A 26,465-nucleotide genomic window follows, 5' to 3' on the forward strand; every position below is an offset into this window, starting at 1 on the left:
TTTGGGCGAACGCACACGCTCACGTTGACTTAGTCAAAAAACGTTGATGTTGACAAATACATATTCACGTCAATGTGCAGACCTGATAGCTCTGATTATGTTTGTTTTTTGTCAGTTTTTGTGAACGTGGAATTGGTTCGGTCCACAATTTGCGGATTTATTATCCGTAATTACAGGGTTCGGTGGTATTGTTGGTACTGCCTTTGTGAAACCGTTCCTTTTTATATTTTTTCGATCAATCTCTTGTCGATGGCTTATTAAGAGTTTGATGTATGGTTCAAATAATTTGGGGTTTATTCATAAACCGTGAATTCCGATGAGCGAGGTTATTTGGTAGCGTGATTACTGACAGTTAGGGAGCTGAGAGATTAAAGGCAATTTGCCGTAACTACTGTTTTGATAACTTTGATAAGTGGCCGAATACATTAGCATACGATTTGAATGATTAATATGTTTATTTTGATAATGTGGCTCCGCTCAATTGCGGTGGCAACGAGATATGTAAGTCTGCGAGCTACTAAAACAAGTTTCACGGCTAAATTGATTCGTAATGAGGGTTCTAGACTTTTATTTAATCGCCGAGACATAAGTTTGTATAATATTCGATAGGCTTCGCAGATATTCTGGGCAATTTATTCCACTAAGAAATACAGTTTCTTTCTGAGTTGTATTTTGCACGCTATTGACATTGTGGGCACTAATAGAGCGCGACATAAGTGTCAGTGTGTCAGGACACGCGACACTGGTGTCACACACGCGTGTTACTGAAGGCACGCCGGCGACCGGTCGGACGGGTCCGGCGGCTGTGCGGAAACAATCTGCTATTAAAGAAGCAACAGTTATTTATATCACTTCAGTTTTATTCGGTCGTTAACTTCGCTCTGCACTGTCCATGCCTTATTATTCATTACTCATTTATTGGAGAAATTATATAGACTTCTTGTCTTGGTATTCACTGGATACCTTTTGTGAATAATTCTTAAGAGTTTTCTTAAGGTTTTTTCTTATCTGGGGTATAATTACAATGATCCATTTGGGAATATACATAGATCACAAGGGCGTGTAAATCTGTGCGTCAGTTCATTGAACATCGACTCTTGTCTAGTCTAGTCCAGGCCGCCGTTGTCTCGCGTCTAAACATAGACTGCGTAAGCTTTAGACACGCATTAACATTTACCATACCTACTGCGTTTGAGTGCAATTTCGGTGATTCTATTAGCGAACTAAATGCGTCCGAGTTATTTACTTCAGTAGTTAATACTGAGCTAAGAATATCGCCATTTTAACGAGCTTTTGCGAGAACGCAAGCATTTCCTCTTTAGAGCAGTAAGTAGTAGTTCGTATTTAGTGAGTCTGGTATAAGAATGCCTGAACACACAGTATGAGGAAAATATTTCATAATGAATATATGTTGCGGAATGTAACGAGCTTGTCTGCGGCTAGTCGCGTTTAGTTTCGGAGAAGAATGCGAGCCAGTCGCAGTAGGTAAAGAGGTCGTGGGAACTAGTATACCACACGCAGGGTATTCAGTAGATTTAGGCTATAAACTAAAGTGCGACGCCACCGCAGGTTTGCAAATCATGAAACACAAACATCGGATTCTGTAGAATTTAAGTACATAGTATAAATATATATCTACATGAAGATTACGCGTAGGTAAGATATTGTACTTAAAGTTTTCTTTAATTCTGTGAATAATGTTTATATTCTATAATGATTTACATGTAATTAGCTTAGCTTACCTGACACAGTGCAGCAGTGCGAGCAGCAGCAGGAGTGGCCCTGGTCGCGTGTGAGCGCGGGGGGGGCGCGCGCGTACCACTGTGCGAGCGCCGCGCACGCATTCCAACATGTTTCACATCCTAATTATTTTTGCCATTTTTATCTTTTGCAACACATTTTGACAGAGAGCGTTGTGTCCGGCTCCGCGTTAGTTACGACCACTGGGCTTCACAGTTAATGGCACATTGTTGCTCCGAGCAGTTTGTTTCCACTACATTGTTTTGATTTATAAATTTTGCGCAATGTGCAGTCGGCGTCCGGTTTCGTAATGTTATCTGGAAAAATAAAAATATTGTTAATAGTTTAGGTATGCACCGTTTATAGACATAGTTATTGTGTGTCGGAGTCGATGACCTCATAGAATATCACAACTTTCATAATATTATAATTTGACAATAATCATACAAATGAGGATACGATAGTTTTATTAGTCAATAAATTAAAATATCAGAGGATAGAGAATGCAGTTTCCCAAAATTTAAAAAGATCTGCAGTGACCTGTATTCATGATCTTTAATAATGAATTTTCTTAATCCTTTCTTAGGAAATGGGTTTCGAGATCATTCGTTTTCTAGCAATCACGGATGTCATAGCAGCGGTTCTGAGATTTGTGATGATTCAGGATAATTCGCTGAAGTAATTTGGTGCGCGTATCATTAGTAGATCTGTCAAGCGTGAGACGCGCCTTGCATAACAAGCAGATATAATATAAATACATAAATTCTTAAATCATAGTATTTCTTGTTCATTATCCTTACAACAGTTAAAGTCTACGTAAACTGGCAGATTTTGGCTTATAACGCACACCTACAACGTTAGTTATAATCAGGCACTTTCCCATTATACCGAATTAGGGAGCGTGAGAGATGAGTTTCTTTCACTTATTAACTATATTTGGCTTTGCTACTAAGCGGAATGGTTTGATATTGAACTAAAGGATGTTTGATAAAGTTTTATATGACATGGAGTTTCTTGCCGGCTCTTCTCCATGAGACCAACTTTTTGGAGCCGTGCAACTAGTGTGACGTTTCATAAGAGCTTGCAAAGGCCTATTCAAAATGAAAACATTTGACTTTGACATCTCATTCCCCTCTTCGGCACTACGCACTACTGATATTGACTCGCTCCTATTGATTTCTGACACTTACGCGAATGTTAGACATCTTAATAAAACTACTTTATTTATGACTCCTTGGTCACGGGCAGACTCGGGACATGGTCTGTTCGTGAGCATGGATACTGTAAAAGATCCGAAAGGACGGAATTAAATATTTAATATTAATATAACCGCGATAAAATCGTAAAGGTATCTAGTTTTATTTAAGTAACTCGCTCCTATCACCTCCTCATTAGTTTACCTGTATACCTATATACAGCGATGATCGTCCTAATTCTCCACTTCTAAACAAACAGCCTACATATTATAGTCCCCAGCTGTGTGCAAGTCGTGAGCGTGGCAGTGCGTGCGCGCATCACTTAGCGCCGACACTTGCGCAACCGACGACCATTCATGATCGTCTCGTGTGCTTCACGGGGATACACTAATGTCGTGTATTATCTACATATGTAATGAGTTCTGATTACAATGATATGTTTGACCCTACACACAAGTGAAGTACTGAAGCGTACAGTTGTGATTAAAGATCCTGCTTTTATATAGGTACAAAGATAATGAACAAAAATGCCGAAGGATCTGGGTCAGAAATGCCAAGTATAGGAATTGATGTCGATTTAAATTCACCAAAATTATGAATTTTATCTCTTAGAAGAACCTTCTGGTAACCCTATTCATTGAAAAATTAACTGCTAGAAATATGGTCTACAAATGATACTAAAGAAATTAGGGTGTCGTCCTTCTACAGCAGTCAGTATTCAATAATATTGGCAGTTTTAATACTAAGGCGTACAATGGTATTCGCGTATTGTGGACTACTTGTATGTGGAGCGTTGCTGAACGCATTATATTCGCTGCGGGGCGTGCCGGGGCAATATTCCTGTACCGTGTCATCATGTGCTATAAATTAGTGGGACGACCCGAATTTCCTCAACATATTTATTCATGTTGAGATTAGATAGGCATATAAAAGCCAGAAATATTACTAGGTCTGTTTGAATTTGCGATCAATATGGAACCACGATAACCAATCAAACGAAATCGCCGCTGGTTTCTCTGTTACTTGAGATGATACAAAGTTCCATTTCATACAGGTAATTTGTAGGTGGTATAATTCTGGATGAAAATTATACTAACTTGTAATTGACTGCCAACATCCTATACCTATTATTGTAACTTAAGTTTGAAATAATTATAATGTTGAATTTAATGTCGTGTCAGTAGCAAAGTAAAGTTTTCTCACAACGAATATTACGTGCAGCTGTAAGACGCTGGTCAAGGGCACATGCAAATACTTCAGATACATAATATTAATAACGAAGTATGAGTCGCACAGCACATAAATCACAGTAATTAATATACGCTATGTTCTAACACATTAATACAATACGCCTGGGCGAGGCGCGAGGCGTGGACAATATATTGTACGATCATATTGATCAGTCCCACTAATGACATTCAGATAGATAGTAGGAGATACAAATCAGTAGTTATCTGAGCATAAGAAGTTATTTTTAAGCTGAAGAGTTTGTTTGTTTGAATCTCAGAAACTACGCGATTGTTTTGGAAAATTCTTTTAGTGTTTACTGGTGTGTGGGTAATTGCCCAATATTGGTGTTATTTTATCCTACAGTGTGCATCACGGGTTTTTCTTCCTTTCTTTCTAAATTGATGCTTAACGTTTAGCATGGGTTGTTGTTGTAATAATTTCCTGAATACATTTTTTTACGAGTTGCTTGGAACTTCTGCATGTACATATTCACACAATGTAAATACTTAAGTATGTAAAATTATGTATGAAATAAGATACTAAATAAATAAATTATAATAATATAATTTATCCACCGGTGAGTAACAAATGTAGTGCTGACAGGTGGCGTGTCTCTCGCCGCCATCAATCACACACTCTATTACTTTATCATTCGGCTTCTGTTGTCTATGTGTGGCAATCACTGCAAATGCAATACTATACCTTAACACAACACCATACAGTTCAATATCAACTGCACGTGACGCGTGAAGGTAAAGTGATTATGTTACAATTTGTTCGCGAGTGTGGAGTCATTAATATGATATTGTATTCTATTGTAATTCTAATTATTATTATTGTATTTTTTTTAATCCATTGTAATTATCATGTAATCAGTTTTTAATATTGTACATATTATATTTACCACAATATTTATACAAGCGGTGTTAACCTATAATTAATTGTTACACAAGTGTAGGATAACATACATCTTGTGCTGTTAATGTTAATGTGTAAACAGTTGTTGGTTAACCTCAAATAAATAAATAAATAAATAAATAAATAAATAAATATGTAATTACTGCATTTGACATAATACATTAATGCAAAACAGTGGCAGTGTTGCAACGCTCACGTATCGCAGAACATTAATCAACAACTACATAAACACGTGTTTTTCATTAACATTTATATTTTACCAGTTTTCCGTGAATGGGCACATAAAGTTATACATTATCTACATGTAAATGACTTTGTTTGTCAGCGAGCCTCCGTCGGTAAATTAGTGAATTATCAGTCGCTAAGAAGTCGCACTTGCTTACATACACAAGTGTCAATGTCGATTATTATCTCAATTAATTTACGTTTTACATCCCAGCTACTTATATTATTTATTATCAGACTTTCTAATTACTTACAAATTATATGTTAAGCTGTATTTACTATCAGTAAAATCCATTAATTATTAATTTTAATTTAAGTAACATCGTCTAATGCATATTATCGTAAACAGCGCGCGTGCACGGCGGTAACTGGGAAATATTTAATTAATACCGTTTAGCAGTTTATATACAGCTTATAACCCGACCCGGCAGGCGCCTGAGACTTACTGCAGATGATACTGGTATACTTATCTAAATATATAAAACTCAAAGGTGACTGACTTACTGACTGACTGACTGACATAGTGATCTATCAACGCACAGCTGAAACCACTGGACGGATCGGGCTGAAATTTGGCATGCAGGTAGATGTTATGACGTAGGAATCCGCTAAGAAAGGATTTTGATCAATTCTACCCCCAAGGGGATAAAATAGGGGATGAAAGTTTGTATGAAACTTTGTCAATTTTAAACCGATCGGACTGAGACTTTGCATGCATAAAGCTTCTATGGCGTAGGCAACTCTTAAGAAAGGATTTTGATAAATCCCATCCCTAAGGGGATAAAATAGGGGATGAAAGTTTGTATACATCTTCTTAGATTTTATGAAGAAGTCCTGAGAATTTTATGATGACGTTCGCTTAAATACGATTTTGATTAATTCAACCCCCATTCAACCCCCACGGGTGATAAAATAAGGGATGATGAAGGATGTAAAATGTATTAGTTTAAACCTATCAGTACGTAATGGAACGAACAAAATAATGTTTAGTTTGGAATAAGAGCAGGGGTGATGATGATGATAAATGACCACACATACATATACCTAAACACAATACACCTACGGGATAAATAGTATTTTGACAATTCTATATTGCCCACGCAGACGAAGTCGCGGGCAACAGCTAGTTTAATTATATACTTATATCAAGATTACAAATGTAACGCAACTCGAGAAATTACAAATCAAATTAAACTCTTCCGTAAAAGGTCAGGCTAAGCTATGATTAGCACCAAAGTCAATCATTGCTTGTACATCAACTTAGCTGCATTTTCCGCAAGCTTTAGGTAAGTGATTAAATCTTGAGCTGATTGCGTGATCAAAAATCTTTGACAAATAATAGTACTAAGCTTCACAACACAAATTATTTGAGTCCACTGTTTGCATATTTGATATATGAAAGAAATTACTGTCAGTGTACCGACGTTGATGTCTATACTATGAGCAGAACGATAAAGAAAAGCGATTTTTCTCTCAACTCTAGTACTTTGTGGCGTTCCGTTGCGAATGTGTGACAAAAAGTATAAATAAATATTGAAAATAAATGCACTAAACCTTTAATAAATATTGAGTATGAAAATATATAATACGGCCAATAATGTATTAAGGGTGCGTCTAGAACAAACAAAAAAAGAAATAGGGTTAGTACAAGAACATTATTTTAACATTGTTTCCCTATCAAAATATTTCAATGTTTACAGACGCCAGCATTCTTTGTTGCTCTGTTTAAAAAACCACCATACTTTTGATGTGTTATGGTGTATTACAAGAACGTATGTATATCCTATCTAAGACGAATTTCCACGCTTCAAAGATGCATGCCAAATTGCGATATGCAGCATAACGCGCGACTCGCGTGTCGCGCGACACTGCGACACTCGTGTCCAACGTATCGTGCGGTAACAACCATAATCGCAGCTCAGTACCAGGAGCACATAACTTGTGAGACAGTTATTGATACTAAACTGTGAGCTTCAAGGAGTTACATATTTTTTCCTTAGCTAACTAGAAGCTCAGGTAGATTGGATTACAAAATCATAGAACGAACTAAAATGATTCTAGAATGAGGTATTAAAAAAAAAAAACAAAATAAAAGCTTTAAAACTATTACTACTGTATTTAATAAAACTTTGGGCATGTCTCTACAATCTGACATACAGTAGGTACCAACTTACCAAGGTATAAGAAATTGACGATTCGCAAAATGCTAAACCATTTTCCTTTACACCTCTCGCTATCTTTATAGCACAAATTATCTTTTAGCGAATAATAAACTAATAGTTTATATGACCATGCAGTACTGCATAATGGGAAATACGTGTGACACACACACACATGTTTTGTGTTATCTGTAACACGCGACATCTGAGATTGTAAACGCCTTATTTTGTTTATTTTTGAGGATTGCCATTGAATGGTAAGGTTCTGTACAGTTAAATGATTTTCTACCACATTTCCAATGGAAGAAAATATACAAAATGTAAGGTATGTCTAACGTTTTATAAGTCTGTGAAAATCTAGTGTAATTCACGATGGACATTGTAAGTTTTCAAAGTCAGGCAAAAAAGATAGCTACATATATGAGGACCACACACGACTGCCATACATTGCTTTGTGACACGATGATATTCCACGTTAAGCTGACCCCCTCGCGAGTCTGCGCGCCTGGTGCCTCGCGTTATTACTCATTACGTGCGCGCGACACGAGAACGCTATTAACTGGCCGGCTTTATGTCAACCGTGTCTGTACATACTCCTTAATTATAAGGAATATGTGCTCGCCTCACTTTTATGAAAGCCTGGTATCTTGTCTGCTGTGTTGTGTTAAAACAATACGCGTAAAAATAACAAAAAATACAAACAAACAATACAGGGTTTTCCCTTCGAAAATATAATTATTTTACGAATTTTTGGTTGCTGATATACCCGAAGGATGGTTATATTTGTTTAAAATATGACTTGTTCCGTAGAAACTGGGTTTGAGCATTAAACGCAATGATTAACAACACCTGGACGTTGACGGAGTCATGAAAGCTACTCGTTAGCTTACAGGCAGTAATATAATCGAACCAGTTGTAAATACTTTTAATTGCGAGAGAAACTGCCCGCGAACAGCTTCCGCGGCGAGGCCAACTGTGGCGGTAATGAACTGACACGCAGGTGACGTCACGGTATACACCACTACAACAAGCTGAACTACATATTTTCAGTATCCAGGTACTACATACTTAAGGCTCATTTTCACCGACAACATATGCGTTTGCTTTACTTAACGCGACTGTTTAATTTAAAATTCAACTTAAACATTGACGTAAACAGTTGTTTTAAGAAAACAGGCGTTTATGTTGTCAGTGAACACGGGTCTAAAAGGAGGAAATTAAGTACAATGATTTAAATAAATTACAGTTACCGTTGGACTCCCAATAAGAGTCTTAAAAAGTTAATAAAATACTTTACACAATACGATAAATTAAGCTATAACTTACGAAAATATCGACATCTTAATCGAATGACAGCGAGTTGTCAAAATTGACGCGTATCGATATTAAAAACGCTCGTTAAATGAAGTTTATTTAAAGTGCGAGTCCTTCGTCTCTCGGAAGCAGAGAGCGTTATGAATGGGGCCGGGCGCTATAAGTTATCCGCTATCCGCAACTTAACAATATTATATTATGATCACGCCTCGTATATTTGCGGATCTGTCCGACTCGGAGATTTCAATTAACCGCTGCACTTTCCAACCAACATACAACTTACTTTATACTCCAAGTGCTGTTTAACTGTCGATAGATTTGGTTATCGATAAAAAAGTTTGGAAGTTTTTAGGAAGATCAAGATTCATATTTAAAACTATGTGCTGTTGTGATTGTGATTAATTTAGTTGTTTTAAAAACCATTTTTTTGACATCATCACTTCTCCTGAGAGTGATAAACTTTGTAATGAATTTTTAAGTTACTGACCACAAATCAGTGGGCTGAAAAATATAATACGATCTAAAATTAATAAAAAAAAGTGTAGAATATCGATAAAGTATCCGATGCCTACCAGTAGCATCACTAGCTGTCTCGTATATTAACGACTTATTTAATTTGTTACTTCATTTACTTATAAAGAGCTTTATAATTTAATCAGCAGAAGGTGTGACAGTCAGATTATCTGAGAGTTGACCTCTGACGCTCATCTCATTACGATCTGTGATCAATTTGATGATTATTGTCGCGTCGAGTCATTTATAAGCGATACTCCATCAGATAAGCCGCGCTTTCTTACTGTTTATACCTTAATTAAATGATCATCATAAACTGTGTTCAAGTGAAATGGTGAAATACACCACTTCGAGTGCGTAATCGATTTCTCTTCCTACAATTTTGAACTTTATTAAGCAGGAATTTTAGAAATTTTACTTTAGTCTTTACATAAGACAAATATTAACAGTTGTTACAAAATATCACTCGCCAGCGGCTACAAAACTATTTAATGTCACATAAAAAATATGGCGTGGACCCAAACTTCATTGGAAAAATTAACAAACATACGGTAAGAATGTTGGTGGCATCCCACCGTGGGCCATTATCATGAATCAAGCGATGTATGGAAATAACTAATACAGGCATAGCCGCGGGCCGCGCTAGTGCACCGGGAACGTTCGGTTACGAGACTCTCGTTAACGATACTTAACGAGTGAATGTAGGAACAAATGAGGTGTTTATGACCCTACTGATATATCCCACGATCCATGAATATTTTAAGGTTTTTAATTTTCCGGTAATGAAAATGTAAGACGATGTTAGGGTCCCCAAAAATCAAGGCGTAGGTCGTTTTGTTTTCGTTGGTGAAAGTCTTTTGAAAGTTGATGTGCAATTTTTAATGACAAATATGTTTGGCTTAATGTGTTAAGACATTGTTCAGTTTGTAATAATATTTTAGATCAGAGTAGCATATTCAAATGTTTCGTTTTAATAGAATCGATAAGTCATTAGTAGACAGAGATAAATCAGTTCGGAATCCGTATAATGTGTATGATAACTGTCGGCTCGATCATTATGGATATGAGTAGCGGCGCGGTGGGCGGTGCGCTTATGTCTACTTCATATTGATACAATACGACTAGCCAAGGAAACTATGGGTTAGTTTATCGATTAACATATTGGTTTATTTATTTACATTGATCTATTATTGGATCTATGTCTTGATTTTAATACTAAGATTTCATTACACCATCATGCACAGGACACACTAACTAAGGGCTTTATAAACTTGTAATATTCTATCTGTTTTTTTGCTTGCATACATACCTATACATAAAATATTCGGAACGGCCTTACATCTTCAGCTACCAGGCGCTCAGACATTGTAAGAAGTGAACCAGATCTATCAATGGACAATGAGTAGTGAATGTAGCTCGCTGTGTCACCTGCAGTATATCTGGCTGAGCGCAGTATTAATAGCACGCTCTGTGATGTTTATGATGCCCTGGTAACAGCTGACTTACTGCCCGTGTCGAGTCATAGAAAGTGTTGTTATTGGAACAAGTGTTCATTAAAACTAAAGAAGGAAGTTCTGAATGCGTTATTTTTATCACTAAATACTCACAACATAAAAAATACACACTAAATACAGCAATTTGTCGAAATATTAACTGCAATCTGCTGAGATTCAAGCTATATTTCCATATTACTCCTCTTCCAAGATTTTCCGGATTTAGGTTTCGTTTATTGTCGAATGGGAAATTAGCCAGTGATAAAACGAGTTTAACATCATTTGCATTTCCCCTGTTTTATGACTGCTAATAAGCAGCAATAAACCCCTGCTGAATCGTACTCAAACAGATGAGTGTGACTCCCCCACAACGTGCAGACAGACAAACAAACAAGCAGTGGTAATTACCCGCGAACAGTTCTCATGGGACGATCTATTCTCCCGCACGTAGGTAACTATTACAATATTTGTCGAGTTGTACCGATCTGTAGTTGTAGAACTGGAGGAATAGGGCTGTTCTTAATTGTTGGTTCGCATCGGATAATAGAATTAAACGATTTTATTTCAGCTGATGGGTAGCTATTAACATTGTTGCTCATTTTCACCGACAACATAGGCCATTTTCCTTATAGCTAAACACTGAAAATTGTAGGTCGTAAAAGTTCACATGAAACATTTCAAGAAAAACGGACATTTATTTTGTCAGGAATTGGATTCTTTAAACTTTCATGTTAACAAATATTAACAACATTGTGAATCATAAATAGAGCAGTTTAGAAGATTTTTTGAATAGGGCCCTGGAACTGTTATTTTCATTTTTATATCGATACATACATACAACTATATCGATATACTAAAGCGTATCGTGTTTGCCATCCCTAGTGGCGAGGTTGTACGCCGCGACAGGTCTGTCTGTGTGTTTGATTGCACTTTACGACTCATTATGCTCCGATCAGCCGTCATACTTTCTCTTTTCATTATTTACTATTCATATTACTTTAAGCTTCGTTATTAAACGCTATAAACTGATGAATATTAACTAAGTAATTATGAAGTATGTGAGGATGGTAGCAGGTGACACACTGTAGTTTCAGACCATTTTCGTGAGATGTACTCGTCAATTTATAATGACATCAGACTTTTGCTACATTGAGAATTTTAGGTACGTTTTAGGTAGACGTCCTCTTTTTCAAAAAAAATATACGTTATCTTACTTTTATCGGAAGAAATCTTTACATAACATTCTGTTCGCGTTATAATTTGAGCAGGCAACAAGTTAACTGAATTGGAAGATATTTATAGCTGTCAGTATTTGCGTTATATTTGTGTGAACTACAATAGAATATTCTGCATCGCGGGCTGCGAGCAGTGAGTCACTCAACAATTAGCTACATCTTAATCTACACATGACACAACTAGCAATCATGAATAAACTGCAAAAAACTGTTAAGGCGTAGGTACATAGACGGGTCCAATCTACTTTCAGACCCGCCTTGATAGTTTTGTTAAAATATTACGAATTTTCGAAAACCTAATTCTTTTTGAATTAGGTTCTTACATCTTTGTTGGTCGCAAGAGTTGTGCATTATACATTAAAATTTATTAATGTACCTACCTACATACCTACATACTATGTTTTAGTAACCTATAGTACAGGCCTTAACTTCTTTGATGTATTTCATTTATATGTACCATACCTCGATCTTGTATAAACATCCTATAAAGTAGAACCGTGTAGACAGGCCTTAACGCCATTTATCGGCATTGGTAATTCACGGAACAATTGCGGCGGCTCAAGGAGATTAACCGTTTAGCGGATTATCCGCGGCTCAATTGTGGCTATTCGTGGCTACAATTAATTGTTTCTTCCGTCCATTCACTTCATTCACTCGATTCACTCGAGCTGTGAATGGCTGAGAGATAGCGCCGCGCCGACTCAACTAACGTGTTTTGTTTTATGTCGCCCTGGTACCTGGACGCCACTTACATCCATGTATGGTTCTCAAGAATTTTATTAATTCATTTGTTAAAGAGGCCGATCTACGTATAAAGGTTGTGCTGATAAATTATAAGCATTTTTTTTGCAATTTTGCAAAGAAATCTTTCACTCGTTTTATATCGCTATATATGATCCCACCCAAAACAAAAATGTGAAAGGCTGCCAAGTTCGATAATATGGGAATGCTTCACCTATAAAAGAAGTGAGATCTGAATAAGTACCAAGTTCCATACACATACCTCAGTTAAAAATAGTTACTTTTTAGTGATGTTACTTGGCAAGTTTTCACACACCTTGTTATAAACCTACTAAACGCAATGAATCAAGTATTTAATTTTATATTAAAACTTGCCAAGTAACATAATTAACTACTACCTCCATGCCAAATTTCAAGTCAATACGACCATTGGAAGTGGTCTAGGTTTTTGATGAGTGAGTCAGTCAGTGAGTGTATAGTAAAAATAGCGATTTTCTGACGTCAATATCTCAAGACCTACAATAGGTACATTCATGAAATTTTGTATTTTAGATAAGTGAGGGGGTCTCAACAGATACTATAAATTTGATATGCGTAAATAAAATAGATTTTGAGTTATAGGGGGGTCGAATTTGGCCCGAAATGGTTCGTGTAATATAACCCACGGCCGGTGTATCGCTTTTTTTGCTCGAACTTGGCGGACACACTGCCGTGTGTCTAGATACAACTTATAAACCGGAACAAAGCAAAGCTGTACGTATACTGACTAGGCAGAAATAGGCATAGACTTTATTTACTTCCTCAGCAAAGTTCCTTCATCTTGACATTCGCTTTGACTTTGACTCGTAAGTATAACAATGGGTTTATGTTACATAATCTATTTTCAGAAACGTATCCATGGTTACCGATCGAGTATAGTTGACTCATAGCGATGACCTTCTATCTTATAATAGTAGTTCCAATTTAAACATTTTGTTAGATTTCATAATTAGTTTTAAGTAATTTCAGTGGAAATTAACCGTGTAGAGGTTTAGTTGATAACAGAGAAGGGAAACTCGGTACATCTACAGCTAAATAAATATCGTAAACAAGTAATGTAACGATGGATCTACTAAGAAATAGCAATTATTGCCGGAGTATTGAACTGTGTGGAATTCCTTCGCGTTGAGTGACAAAGCGGTGTGTCGAATGTCATTCAGTGATCTATGGAGCGAAGACGCGTAGTTGGCTTGTTACAGGTCAATTCGCCAATCTGTCGGTGCATGAAGTTTTCAGTTCGATAAACAAGTTAGTGTTATAGTTTTTTCATATTTTTTTTCGGTAGCAGTTTGCACACAATTTCCTTAACACATGGTTAGTAGTAGTTTAGTGTTAAAAGATGGTTAAAAGCTGGATAAATCAATGCAGCCATCGAATTACATATCACTTTCGTTGTATTATGTAAGTCTACTGATTAAACTGTTGAAATAGAGATGTCTTGCTAAACACAGTAATTACCCTTGACGCGTAATTATGCAGCGTCTACCGGGCCGCTGTAATGTAGACATCAGCGCGAGCCCACACTGGCAGTGCCCAGGCTTGTTCCGTTCTACTACAAACCCATTGCTTTCTCTAAGCAAAGTTTTCATACATTTCTTCCAGTTGGGTCCAAAATGTTGTAGAACAAAATTAATAAATTAAAATGCACTGGCTTCAAAGAAATTTTGCGTATCGTCAGCAAAATATCAAAATTACGTCTCTGTATTTAAAAACTATTGGAGCTCGGAGGATGGGTTTTATTATTTATAAATAATTGTTCATTTCGCTTTGAATCCATTGGGTAGGAATAAGTGGAGCAGTTGGGAACAAGCCGTGCCCGCTCGGCGGAGCTACCGGCGACGTGTAGGCGATTAATTTATACCCCGATGCGTGAGTTACTGCGCTCAAACCGACGCTCATTAGCGTTTATAACTTAGTTATATAACTAGTGCTGTATGCTGTTGTAAATCTGAACTCGATCCCTTGTTGTAAATCGCGATACTTGCTTGATGCTTCCCATTTGTTAGTCATGTAGGTACTTGTACCTGTGATTTGTTACCCTAGTACAGTATAGTCGATGACTCCTAAAGACCAGATGCCATCATCGTCATCAAGTAAAAAATCTTTAATGTCGCCAGATAAATACATTCATCTGAGTAATCGTAAGAACTGCTGGGAAAAGTATTTTCACGGCTTCATTAGTCGTGGCTTCAGATTTTTTGGAAATCGGTTGACGCAATGTTTTATCTATTCTTCATTTATCAAAGAAGTCGTTGCTTCAATTTCTTTAAGCCAGTATCTTCACGTTTTAGAGGTATATTTCCATGGCATCACGTCATTGGGTCCAGGTGTGCGATATAGTAAATCCGTGTCGGTTCCGGCGCGTTTTACCGCCGGCTGTTATGGCTTACCGCCGGATCGTAACCGACCCGTGCCGATCACTTCGCTGTGACTCACGCTGGCATGGACTGTCCGGTGACGTGACATATGACGATCATCACAGCGTTGTTAGTGAAGATTACATATTGCTTTATTGAACCAGGAAGACAATGTACGTTTTTTAGGTAAATACGTTTTGGAACCTACATTGGTACTGATAATATAACATGAAAAATGCGTCCGTCACATTCAGTGAGTAAAAAGAGGATTTTCATTTGACATGTTTTATTTTCATGATAAAACATGGTAAAATAGATTTGACCTAACATTTGGTCTAATATTCAACCCAGCACGAGTATAAACACAAGTGCATTGTAACGGCATAGAGCGAAACGAGGGCTCATTTCGTAGAACAAGTACCGACATTAAGGCAGTCCTATTTGTTCGAACAACAGGGCTGCGATTACCATAGTGCCCCATACATTAGCCGTACATTATATCTACTAGCTAGGTATAGTTCCCGCGCACTCACGCCGGCGAAAGTTTGTCAAACAAATAGAACATTAACATTTGGAGCGGGTTGCTGAATAACTCTATACGGATATGCTGCCCTGGTACACGGACGCGAAAATGTTTCAGTGTCTTATGATAAAATACTGCTTCATAGAAAGAAACATCTTCAGTATTTTCCTGAATTAACTAAAACAAAATATTTACATTGCCAAACACACAAATGTACACACAATACATATATACAAACTTAAACTACTTATCTTTATACCATTTTCCTTAATTATCATCCATATTTTATTTTTAAGTTTCTTTCTCAAAGTAGGTAAGTACATATGTAGCTATTCTGATTTAAATTGCCTTCTTGTAATGCCAATAAATAAAATAAATAATTCAGTTGTGTTCCTATCAAATAAAGGTCCAACAATTCTGTGGTAAATAAAAAATGCAACCACAAATATTTTCAGTATTCGCACAATGAAAGCGTTCAGCCGCACTTTCCACGCGTGCTATATTTGCATCGCTTTCCTGACACAGTCCCGAAGCGTGCGCGTGAGTGACCCAATGAGTTTACTGCGCTCACACGAAGCGCGTTACCGCAGACAATACTACACTATTGCTTTTGTTTACAATACATTGCGGATCTTAACTTTTATGATTTGCCTCTCCTTAGTCTAGAGGACTAAAAGTTGATTATGAATAAAAATAATTTGAGCGTTTTTCGCCGATCACCACTTCTGATATTGGCTGTTTGAAGGATTGAAGCGGATTTTATGTGAAATTGTTCATCGTTGAAAATACAGTCTTAAGAGATTTAGTAGACGGGGTAGGCCCCGGAAGAGGTGGAGTGACGATCTGGACACCTACAACCCTGACTGGTGGGAGCACTCTAAGAATCGAAAGGTGTAGAGACGAAATGGGGAGGCCTTTGCCCAGCAGTGGGACAATAAGGGCTGAGAAAAAAAAGAGAAAGAGAATTAGTCGTACTGAAAAATTCTCCTTTTCTACTATCTTTTTATCGAGTTTAAAAGAAGAGTTATGTTCCCATTGTATACTTCTTACCACCAGGGTCTATCATAAATCATAGTTTATCAGAGAGAGTTGGCATCTGTCACCACTAATTCTACTTACCTTTGTGGAAAATTGAAAACCACGATAATAATGTTCATTCCGTTGCACGCGTTGGCAAAACTACAAGGCGTACATAAAACGTTAGTTCCTGGTTGTAAAACCTTATTTATTTTCTCTTTCCCAATAATTATTGTACAAAGCCGACTGCATCACTGGGTTGGTCCCGATATAGTAAGAATATTCGCAGACCTCAATTTGCATAAATCATCCCTCAAACCGGATTCTTGGTATAAAATAAACTAAAAACCCTTGCACAAAATGAGGACCAATAAAATTAAGGGTCATTAAAACTACACATCTGAACTAAAATTATCGGTCGCTTAACGCCAAAACAGGAAAACATATGATAGAAAAACAGTCATCGATTATCATAAATCGATACCCTATCTATCATCATCCTCCTACTCTTATCCCAATTTGACCCTATGTTGATAATTGTCCAAATTATTCTAGGAACAGCTGAACAGTCACCCACATTGGCGCGTGTGTTCTCAGTAAGGCGATTAGTGCTCTCGATACAACAGGCGTATCCAACGCGATCAGACGGTCAGACGGACAGATTATATTAGTTGGTATGTCCCTGACTGCAGGTTAACCTTGATCTATGTTCCCCTCTGTCTTAGATATGTTTCATCTCCTATAGAGAGGATTTACGTGCGTGAAACACGGAATATAAATATGTCTTAAAAGAGCACAATCAAAGGAAATGCCTTATTTACATTGAGTACCCATCATATTATTTTAAATGATATATGCGCGCAACATTGCACACCCAATCAACTCTTTCAAAGTTTCAAATGTCAGACGACAATAAAATTTTATTGTAGAGAAGTCCTACTGATAGTTGGAATACGGTTATTGAAGTGGCACCATACCTTCATACATACATAATTTAAACTTGAACAATATATTGGTCTGTATCCTTCACCCCGCACCCATTCGGCCAACCTTTCAAATCAGTCTGAAATCTAGCCACGTTTGATTTATGTGTAGAGCAGGTAAAGACTTAGAGTTGCCGAAAGTCTAGACTAGCTTCCTATGTGATTAGCGAGCGCCGCCGGGAGCGCTGCCTGTATGCGAGCGAGTAATTACCGGCGCGGGGATCACAAGGGTGCAAGATGTAAGCGATTAGCGGGGAGGGAAGTGTTAGATGTAGTGTTAATTACTTTATGAAAAATAACAAACAAACTGAAGAATCCCCTTAAACAGTCCATCAGTTACGTTGCGTGTACTTTTCGCAACCGCGTTATATTGCGGGTGTAATCTTAGATAGATACAAATCTGATATGGAAGAGATGTTTTTGGAATTTATAAACATTGAAGTGAAGCGATATTCAGCTGTACGCTACCGTTTGTGACTTAAACCACAACTAAATTAACTCAGAATTCATAGGATATCAGGACACGAACATAAATCAAACAAAAACTGACAACCAGTGCATTCAGCTAACCCTCACGAGCCGCTGTTTTTGTGGCCACACCGCGTTTTTGTGGCTCCACACATAATGCAGAACTTATTGCTCGAACACGTTGATTGCTTTGAATATATTCATCGCGATCGTGAATTAATGCAATTTTAATAATTTGATATTTATTGTAATAGTCGGCTTCGCTAATAAAGTAATGTGAGTTGTGTGGAGTGTCGTGTTTACATAATTTATGATTATCGCACATTTTACATTGTAGGTTTTATTGTGGGACATTATGATTTGAATTTACACGTAAATATTATCAGTGGTTGGTTCATAAGTCTGTCGTTATTAGTCACATAATCATTAATGTCGCGCTTACTTTGTCTGAGTGGTTTACTTAGCGCCAGCCGACTGACAAACTATGAAATATATTCGGAATGGGAGGTGAGGCTAATTTTGTACTTACGATGGGCTTTAAAAATGTATTTACGAATAGGTTTTAGGTAACTTCAAACTAAGAAAAGCTGTTGATATCACCGCAATCGTATCATATTGGCATCCCCTCAAATTCTCAAAGAGGAGTAGCGATTTGACTTACCTCTGTTAGTGAGTCTGCACTATAATATTTCCTATGTAGTTGGCTAATTACCATAAATGTTTAAATGGATAATTATTTTGGTTCACAGAATCGTCATTGTTTTATTTCATTAGCGTTTTATTTCTGAAGTCACGCGACATTAGCAAATACTTACTAACCGTTTGTTGTTTAATTATAAAAGATTCCGCCCGCGGCTTCGCCCGCGTGGAATTCGGTTATATTGCGGTATAAATCACAACTATAAGAAAATCATCAAAAGACCCCTCCCGCTGTGGGTTAGCAGCGGTGAGGGAGTGTCAGACTCTTACTGACTAAAATTGTCGTGTTCCGTCCTAGGCCTTTTATATACCAGGGCCGCGGTAACTCTTTCGAACAACCCGCAGCCCCGGCTGGCCCTGGCCCTACTGGGCCCTACTGATTTCAAAACACCTTAAGAAGACTAATTCCCGGCGAACCTTAACACCGCGATACAGAAAAGCACAACGCCATCTATCGAGCTATCGGGAAGCTCGCGATTGAACAATGAGCTACAGGTTAAAGCTCGAGATATCATTGCACTTCTTACGTATCTTAAAAAAAACAACGTCACCACGTTTTAAAAAGCTATCATTCCACTTCTTACGTATTTTAAAAACACATCGTTACCACGTTTTAAAAACACCCAGCGCCATCTATCGCATACCTCAAGAACTAAATAACTTAACTAATACGTATACCAATTAGTAATTCGTTGAATTATAGTTATTTCAGGATAAGTAGATGTAAAAAAAAACAGTTAAGACGATAAAACCAATTGTACGTCATCCCTCGGGAATTCCTCATTTTCGAGGATTCACTATCGTATCATTTTTTAAACGACACACAGCGCCATCTACAATCCATCCATCAAGCAAACAATATTTTTGTTTTCCCTCGGGAATATTTATTTTTTTCGGGATAAAAAGTACCCTATTATTTAATCCGGACTTCTAACTTTACGTCTGCAAAATTTCAAAGCAATCGGTTCAGTAGTTACGGCGTGAAAGCGGAACAAACAAACAAACAAACAAACTCACTTTCCGATTTATAATATTAGTAAGGATAAGGATTTAATATCTTGTACATATGCATATTATCTAGCTACATATAGAGTTGATGTGCAAACGCCGTCGCCATATAAAGACATCTCTATTTATATCGCTGCAGTTATTAAATTGCGCAAAAACTAACAAACTGGACGCGAGTCTGAGGAAAATATTGGTGAGACAGCCAAGTTCTACAATATTTTGATTTTGAAATGTAGAAGATACAGTCAATTAATTTTATTATTTAATTTCCATCATCAATTATATGAATTTGGTTGTTTCAAATTGCATCTGATGTAGGTTAATCCTGTGTTACAAAACACCACAAATTAATGCAAGACTTACTATATTCTTTAAAACAGCTACTAACCCTATTGATATTTCATAGGCCATGCGCTTTTACGGGTTACTTAGATGCGATTATCGATATCTTAAACATATGTAAGTACAATGCGAGAAATAGTTCACTCAGCAATAAGGTTTTATTCATAAGAATAATGTTTATTCGATTAATTCAAGGTATGAAACACGGACATCCTCCTAACATTCTACGTAAAATCCTATTATAATATCAATTGACGCAATATTCGTCGAACTTGGCGGTGCACTTCCGTGCCCCCGGGACCAGTTCTAGATACAAGTGCATGATACACGACAGTTTGTTTGATTTATTACAGCTTCATCTCGATTCGTTGAAAAACATGAAATGTCAGTTTATATCGAGCGCGCCATGCGACATCGACGAAGCTACACTCGTTATTATATTTATATGCATACATGATAATGATATATTATATCTGCATATAGTGATAGTAATTAAAGTAACAAGCATTTAAAATTAGTTTAGGTCAAGGAAATGAAATGTTGATTTCATTCAGAGCTGACGTACTCGCTTTTGACAGCAAATCTATGTATTTATGTACCTCTATGGTATATGTCATTTCTTTATAAGATTGCAATTCAGTTACATTGTGAAAATGATTTTGTCATAATTTTCTAAGTCTATTTAAACCTAACTTTAATATTAATTATAATCGTGCTAATGTAATCATGTAGCATGAGCATTATTAATGATATTATGTCCTATCAAGCTTTTGCGAAACCAGAAGTTTTGTAACCCTGTTATTAATACCAATATGAATTCTGTCAAGTTGATACTAAGATATGGAACCAAACTTGAGCAAAACTCATCTGTATTGCATATCACGTTGTTTCGTTACAAGTAGATATTATCTCACTATTCTATCACTAGAGATATCAGTAATTGACCCAGTAATTATCAGTGTTTATTATAGTGATTAGGTGAGCACATCTTTATATCCTAGCCTGCGTTTTGTAACGTAGTTGTCATATTAAGTGGTCTCAGGATATTGCTATAAGTTGCTAAACGTCTGAGCTTGGGCAAAGCTGTTGATAGCTTTGAGGAGTGATAAGGATTGTTTGTATGTGCGTGTGTTGTTTACTACTACTATGTACATACATGTATGGTTCAAGAACCAATAACTTAATATTATATTAAACTGAAGAATTAGACGTCTGGTTTGCTTGAATGCGCTAAACTCAGGAATTACTGGACCGATTAAAAACGTTTTTTAAACTGCTAGATAGCTAATTTTTTGAGGAGACTACATACTACTTTGACTACAGACGGAGTGGTCCAATTGCCTAAGCCGGAGGTTCTAAGCAGCTGGTTGACGCTTCCGTGACCAAAAGGCTGGTTAATATTTTCGACGTAGAATAAGCATCGTCCATCAACGTAGAAATGGTGCCAAAAAAAATGATCACACTTAACCACTGCCTATCGAAGTAGTCTCTAAAAATAATCTCCAAAAAAAACATTCGCGCTAGACTTATCTAAACTTAATCCATCAGAGTTAACAGTTGAATCAACAATTCTATTTTGATGGTGAATCACCTTGACCTTCTATACAAAGGTGATTGAGCTCTGTCTCAACTGATAGTTTTTGCACATCTTAGTAACGGGATCAGCGCGATGGCATGACCTGGCAGAAACAATCGCCTCAGTGCCTAGGCCTCTGTTTATTTTATCGTATACCTGCTAAATTGAATTTGAATAAAATTGGTTACCTATTTGTTTGAAATTTTATGTGGTTTGTTTGAAATGTACGTGCTTTTGTAGTGAGATGTGTCATAAATACGTATAAATATTTTGAGAATATAATAATTACATTACAAAATGTAGATCGTGTCAAGAGTAAGCATGTCAAGAATAATCTCTAAAGATAGCGCTGTCTTCATAGAAAATGTGTTTTTTTTTATTTGCGCGTCATAAGACGTCCTGTATATTACAAGCCTCAGTCATAAGAAACCTATATTTAAACCCACAAACTACAATTAAGTTTTTTCTCTAATAGACATCAAGATATCAAATACAAATTAGTGCTCTGTTACCGAGCCGTACGCAAGAGGTATCAATAAAGCTGTCTGAACTAGAAATATATTCGTTGAAATGAAAAAAAAAAACAATAATTACAAGTCTATGGTTCCTAGAAAAAATGGGCATCTTTATAGATCTGTCAGGTGTTCAAATTAGTCAGTTGTTATAATGAATAAAGTCTGGCTGCGAGAAGTGCGGGTCTAACGAGCTCTCGTAAAACTAATAAATAAATTATTGATGTTCGCCAACTTGGCTCGAGCACTATTATTACACGTTTTTAGAAGCGCGTGTATTTGCATTTATTATTAGAGGCAAATTGGTCTTTTTGTGATAAAAAAGAAGATGGATAATCTTATCTACTAATTCGTTAACAAAAAAGCAACCTGATAGATTTATAACTTAAGTTTCATGATTCAAAACTATGAATCCCATACTATAGAATACAAGCGGGAATTACTAATCCCAATACTGGAAGTTTGATCATAGACCGTCATTAATTAGTTGATAAACAACACATAATTAACTAACAACCACGTCCTTAACTTAAGCTCTTCAGTAACCATAGGTTTTAAATTTAAAACAAGTCAGTTTGGCACTAATCGAACAGCTCTGAAGTGGCAATAAAACTGATATTGCAAAGTACAAGGCATGTATACGAACATAAAACTCAAAGGTTGTCATTGTTATGCAAGGCGGCAAATTGGACAGCGCCGACATTTAGCGCCTTGTAATTGATCGTAAAGTTAACGCGGAGATGAGAAGGATCCAACTAATCTCTTCGTGGAAATACGTAATTGACGTATCAGTAGTGTGACGGTGATTTCGTAAATAACTTATCACTCTGAAGTTACAAAGACGATTGCGCAATAGTGTTATGTTCTTACACTTTGATCGTTACCCAGTCAGCAGCTGGATATCCCTTGCGAATACTGCACCTGATTTGTAGACCTCTAACTACCTTATAGATTAGTAAACGACAGCCGCTATCGGCACAAATCTCTACGTAAAAAACTGCTAGGTAAGTCTTCGTCTTCAGTAGGTTGAATGCTCTAAGGTTCACTTTAGGCTACCGAATAAATAGCACGCTACTAAACAGCCTCTCCCCACATTCCAGGCGTGAGAACTCAATAGCTACCGTAACCTCTTCCATAGCTAATAAACTTGTTGTTTATGTTTCTTCTCACACGTCACTTCAATTACCAAACGTCAACACCCGACCTGTCACCGAGCTGTCATGTTGACAGATGTCACGAGTTTCAATTGTTATGTATTGTGATTGGAGATGTTACTGTATTGTACGGTCACCGTTAGCGCGAAAATATTAGGTATAGTGTTAAATACTTTGATACGAGACGTGAGTAGCGTAGTTAGGCTGTCTATAAAACAGCGATTTTGCTATTTCTAGGATAGTATACCTATCTTATATTACTCATCGTTAGCTCGTTGGTTTGTTCGGTTTTCAAGTTACCTTAAAATTTTGATAGCGGAACTTCTCATGGAAATGTCATTAAGGATACAAGCTTTTGAAATAGAAGGCCTCAAAGATAGTCTCCCGTACCATAAATATTATCTAACAAATGGTTCAGCAAGCCGCACGAGTATGTAATGCATTAAATAGCGCAATATTTCTAACATATCGCGAATACGCATCACAGCCTGCGTCTGCGATTGAAGCTGAACTATAGCGCAGTGGCTGATGCCATCAGAATGTAGGACTGATGGTCCTGCCCCAGAGGAATGGATGGCGACTATTTATCATATTGAACTGCTTCGAAGGCATTAGATATTTAACTATATTTTCTACATAGAATAGTGTAATCATTAATTTCAAGTTCGAATATTGGATAAGGTATTTACCTCAAGTTGGCAACAAACTCCATAAATAAACCACTTGACGGCTTAAATACAGAAAAAAGCACTACGTCTTATTTAAGATTTTCAAATAATGGCTATGACAACAGTAACTGTCAAAAATAATTATACACGTGAAATAAAGTGAGTATGTAACCGGCCTAAATAATTCGATTGGATTATGACAGTGTATCGAGTCGATGATTTGTTTATGACGTACTTTGATATTATTTACGAGCGAGTCGGCCGGCTGTCAGCTCCGACGGTCACTTCATTACAAAAAATAACATTTATGGCCACCATTAAATATATAATTTGATTCGGATGCCATGTTCGTTGTAAGGAGCGGAACATCGTTGGTTTTCAACTCAATATGTTTTAGTTTATAGCGCCTAACAAGCCTACACGAATACAACTCGTCATAGATCACATTCATATTATTTTAATATAGTAAATTATAATTGACAGGCTTGGCTGCTTAGCATGCGGGCGTGGGTTCGGTTCCTAGGTCGGACATAAGTGTAATTGGGTTACACTATCACGAATTTCTCAACAACACTCTCCACGGACGCAATTTCACAAACATCAATTTGATACGAAGTCAAATTGATGTTTGTGAAATTGCGTCCTTTTTAGTTCTCGTAAATATAAACACTTCGCATTCTAAATACATATGTTTCTTTTATTTACGACTTAATTAGAGTTATGGAATACAGTGGATACATATTTTCAACCATAGGTTGACGGATCGACAAAGAGGTCTCTTGGTATCGTTAATGCTTATTTTTTTTTTTTGACAGAAATATGAACCCCATGAATTTCCTAGATACAGAGCATCATATATCGATAAGTACATTCCTCATTAATAAAGCTCGTAAGTATATATCGATGCGCGAGAGCACGCACTCGCAATATTTCCGCGCTATCTCACGCACGGCTCGTAAAGGGCACGCGCCGTGGAGCATGTGACGACTAGGGCATGCAATTTCGGTAAAACAAAAATTACCGGTAAAAATTCGGTAATAAAAATATTTTTACCGGTAAACCGGTAAAACGGTAATTTTTGTAATTTTTAAAAAATGTGATATTATAACAATAAAATTGGGTAGTCTTAAAGCAAAAACTAAATAAATATGCAAAGTATGAGGTGGTAAACGTTTTTGTGACGTGGGCCGTAACAAAAAAAACATGTCAGTACCATCCGTACGCGATGTCACCGACAAAATGCAAGAGAAACGGCTGCGATGGTACGGACATGTAAAAAGGAGTGATACCTGAGGACATCGGCAGTGTGAATGTGATACTCAATCTCAATATACCCGGTCAAAGGTCGTAATGAATGACATTAAAATCTGCGAACTCGAAGAGGAAGATGTCTATTCAGGAGGATAGAGCAAAGTGGAAGAAGGAAGATACGGAAAGCCGACCCCGTCACAAGACGGGATAAACGCTAAGAATAACCGTAAAAAAATATATTTTTCATTGAAGTGAAAGCCCTTTTTTATGGTAAATCATCAAATGACAGACTCCTTCTGTCTAAAACCCATGTTTTTTAGTAGGCGTTTTATGGACCAGGGTCGCGGTAACTCTTTCGAACAATCCCGCGGTCCCGGCAGGCCTTGGCCCGTGGAACAACGAGCGCCGCTGACACGGGTCTGTTGTCTATGCAGACGGTGGAACGATGAGCCACCCGAACTCACCGCCCACAGACCGACGCCTACGGTGGCCGGGAGTCGTCTCTCGACCCTTGGCGCCCGTGGTGTATTCCTGGTCCACTACAGCGGCTGGGATGAGAGGTGGTACTCGCAGTCGCTCCGCCGTCTCCTTCTCGAGCATGACTGCTTCGCAGAAGGAGGCGACGGCTTAACATTCCCTCTAGCTCCGGACCATAGCTTGAACCAGGGAAGGACGCGAAAGGTCGCCGCTGCCTATTGCCTCGACGACAACACGGCGATACCCTTCCCAGGCAGTGCACACCTGGACTGTGTACTCCACCGTGTCCTCAGAGCTGTCCGCATGGTGGTGAAGTAAAAGCCCTTGCTCAGTAAGGTCATAGATTAGGTAAAATAAGCATTAGCTACATTTGTACCTAGTATGAGCTGACAGCTATGAGGAAAAACAGAATAACCGAATGAATACAATTTGTTTAGATTTTATAAATTATGATGAGAAAGAAGATTTGTATCTAACCTAGAGATAGTTAAGGACACAAAAGTTTACTTTCCTAAAAAACAGCAACTTTAACACTCTTACAATACGTAATGTATGCAACATTACATTATATTCAGGCTACATAACAAAGATTTGACGTTAAATGAACAATTGCTATATTTTATCAGA

General features: G+C 37.3%; 1 protein-coding gene across 2 annotated transcripts in view; it reads right to left on the reverse strand.

Annotated features, from left to right (window-relative positions):
* The window catches only part of LOC110382331 (protein Wnt-2), a 74,411-nt gene that overhangs the window by 30,108 nt on the left and 17,838 nt on the right, over window positions 1-26,465 (reverse strand). For both annotated transcript variants that reach the window (XM_064041059.1, XM_064041060.1), the window contains exon 2: window positions 1,743-2,057. In XM_064041059.1, coding sequence (XP_063897129.1) covers window positions 1,743-1,852 — 110 coding nt within the window. In that variant the 5' untranslated portion in view covers window positions 1,853-2,057. The remainder of the gene's footprint in view (window positions 1-1,742; window positions 2,058-26,465) is intronic.

This window comes from Helicoverpa armigera, chromosome 24 (genome assembly GCF_030705265.1).
Source record: "Helicoverpa armigera isolate CAAS_96S chromosome 24, ASM3070526v1, whole genome shotgun sequence".
NCBI lineage: Eukaryota > Metazoa > Arthropoda > Insecta > Lepidoptera > Noctuidae > Helicoverpa > Helicoverpa armigera.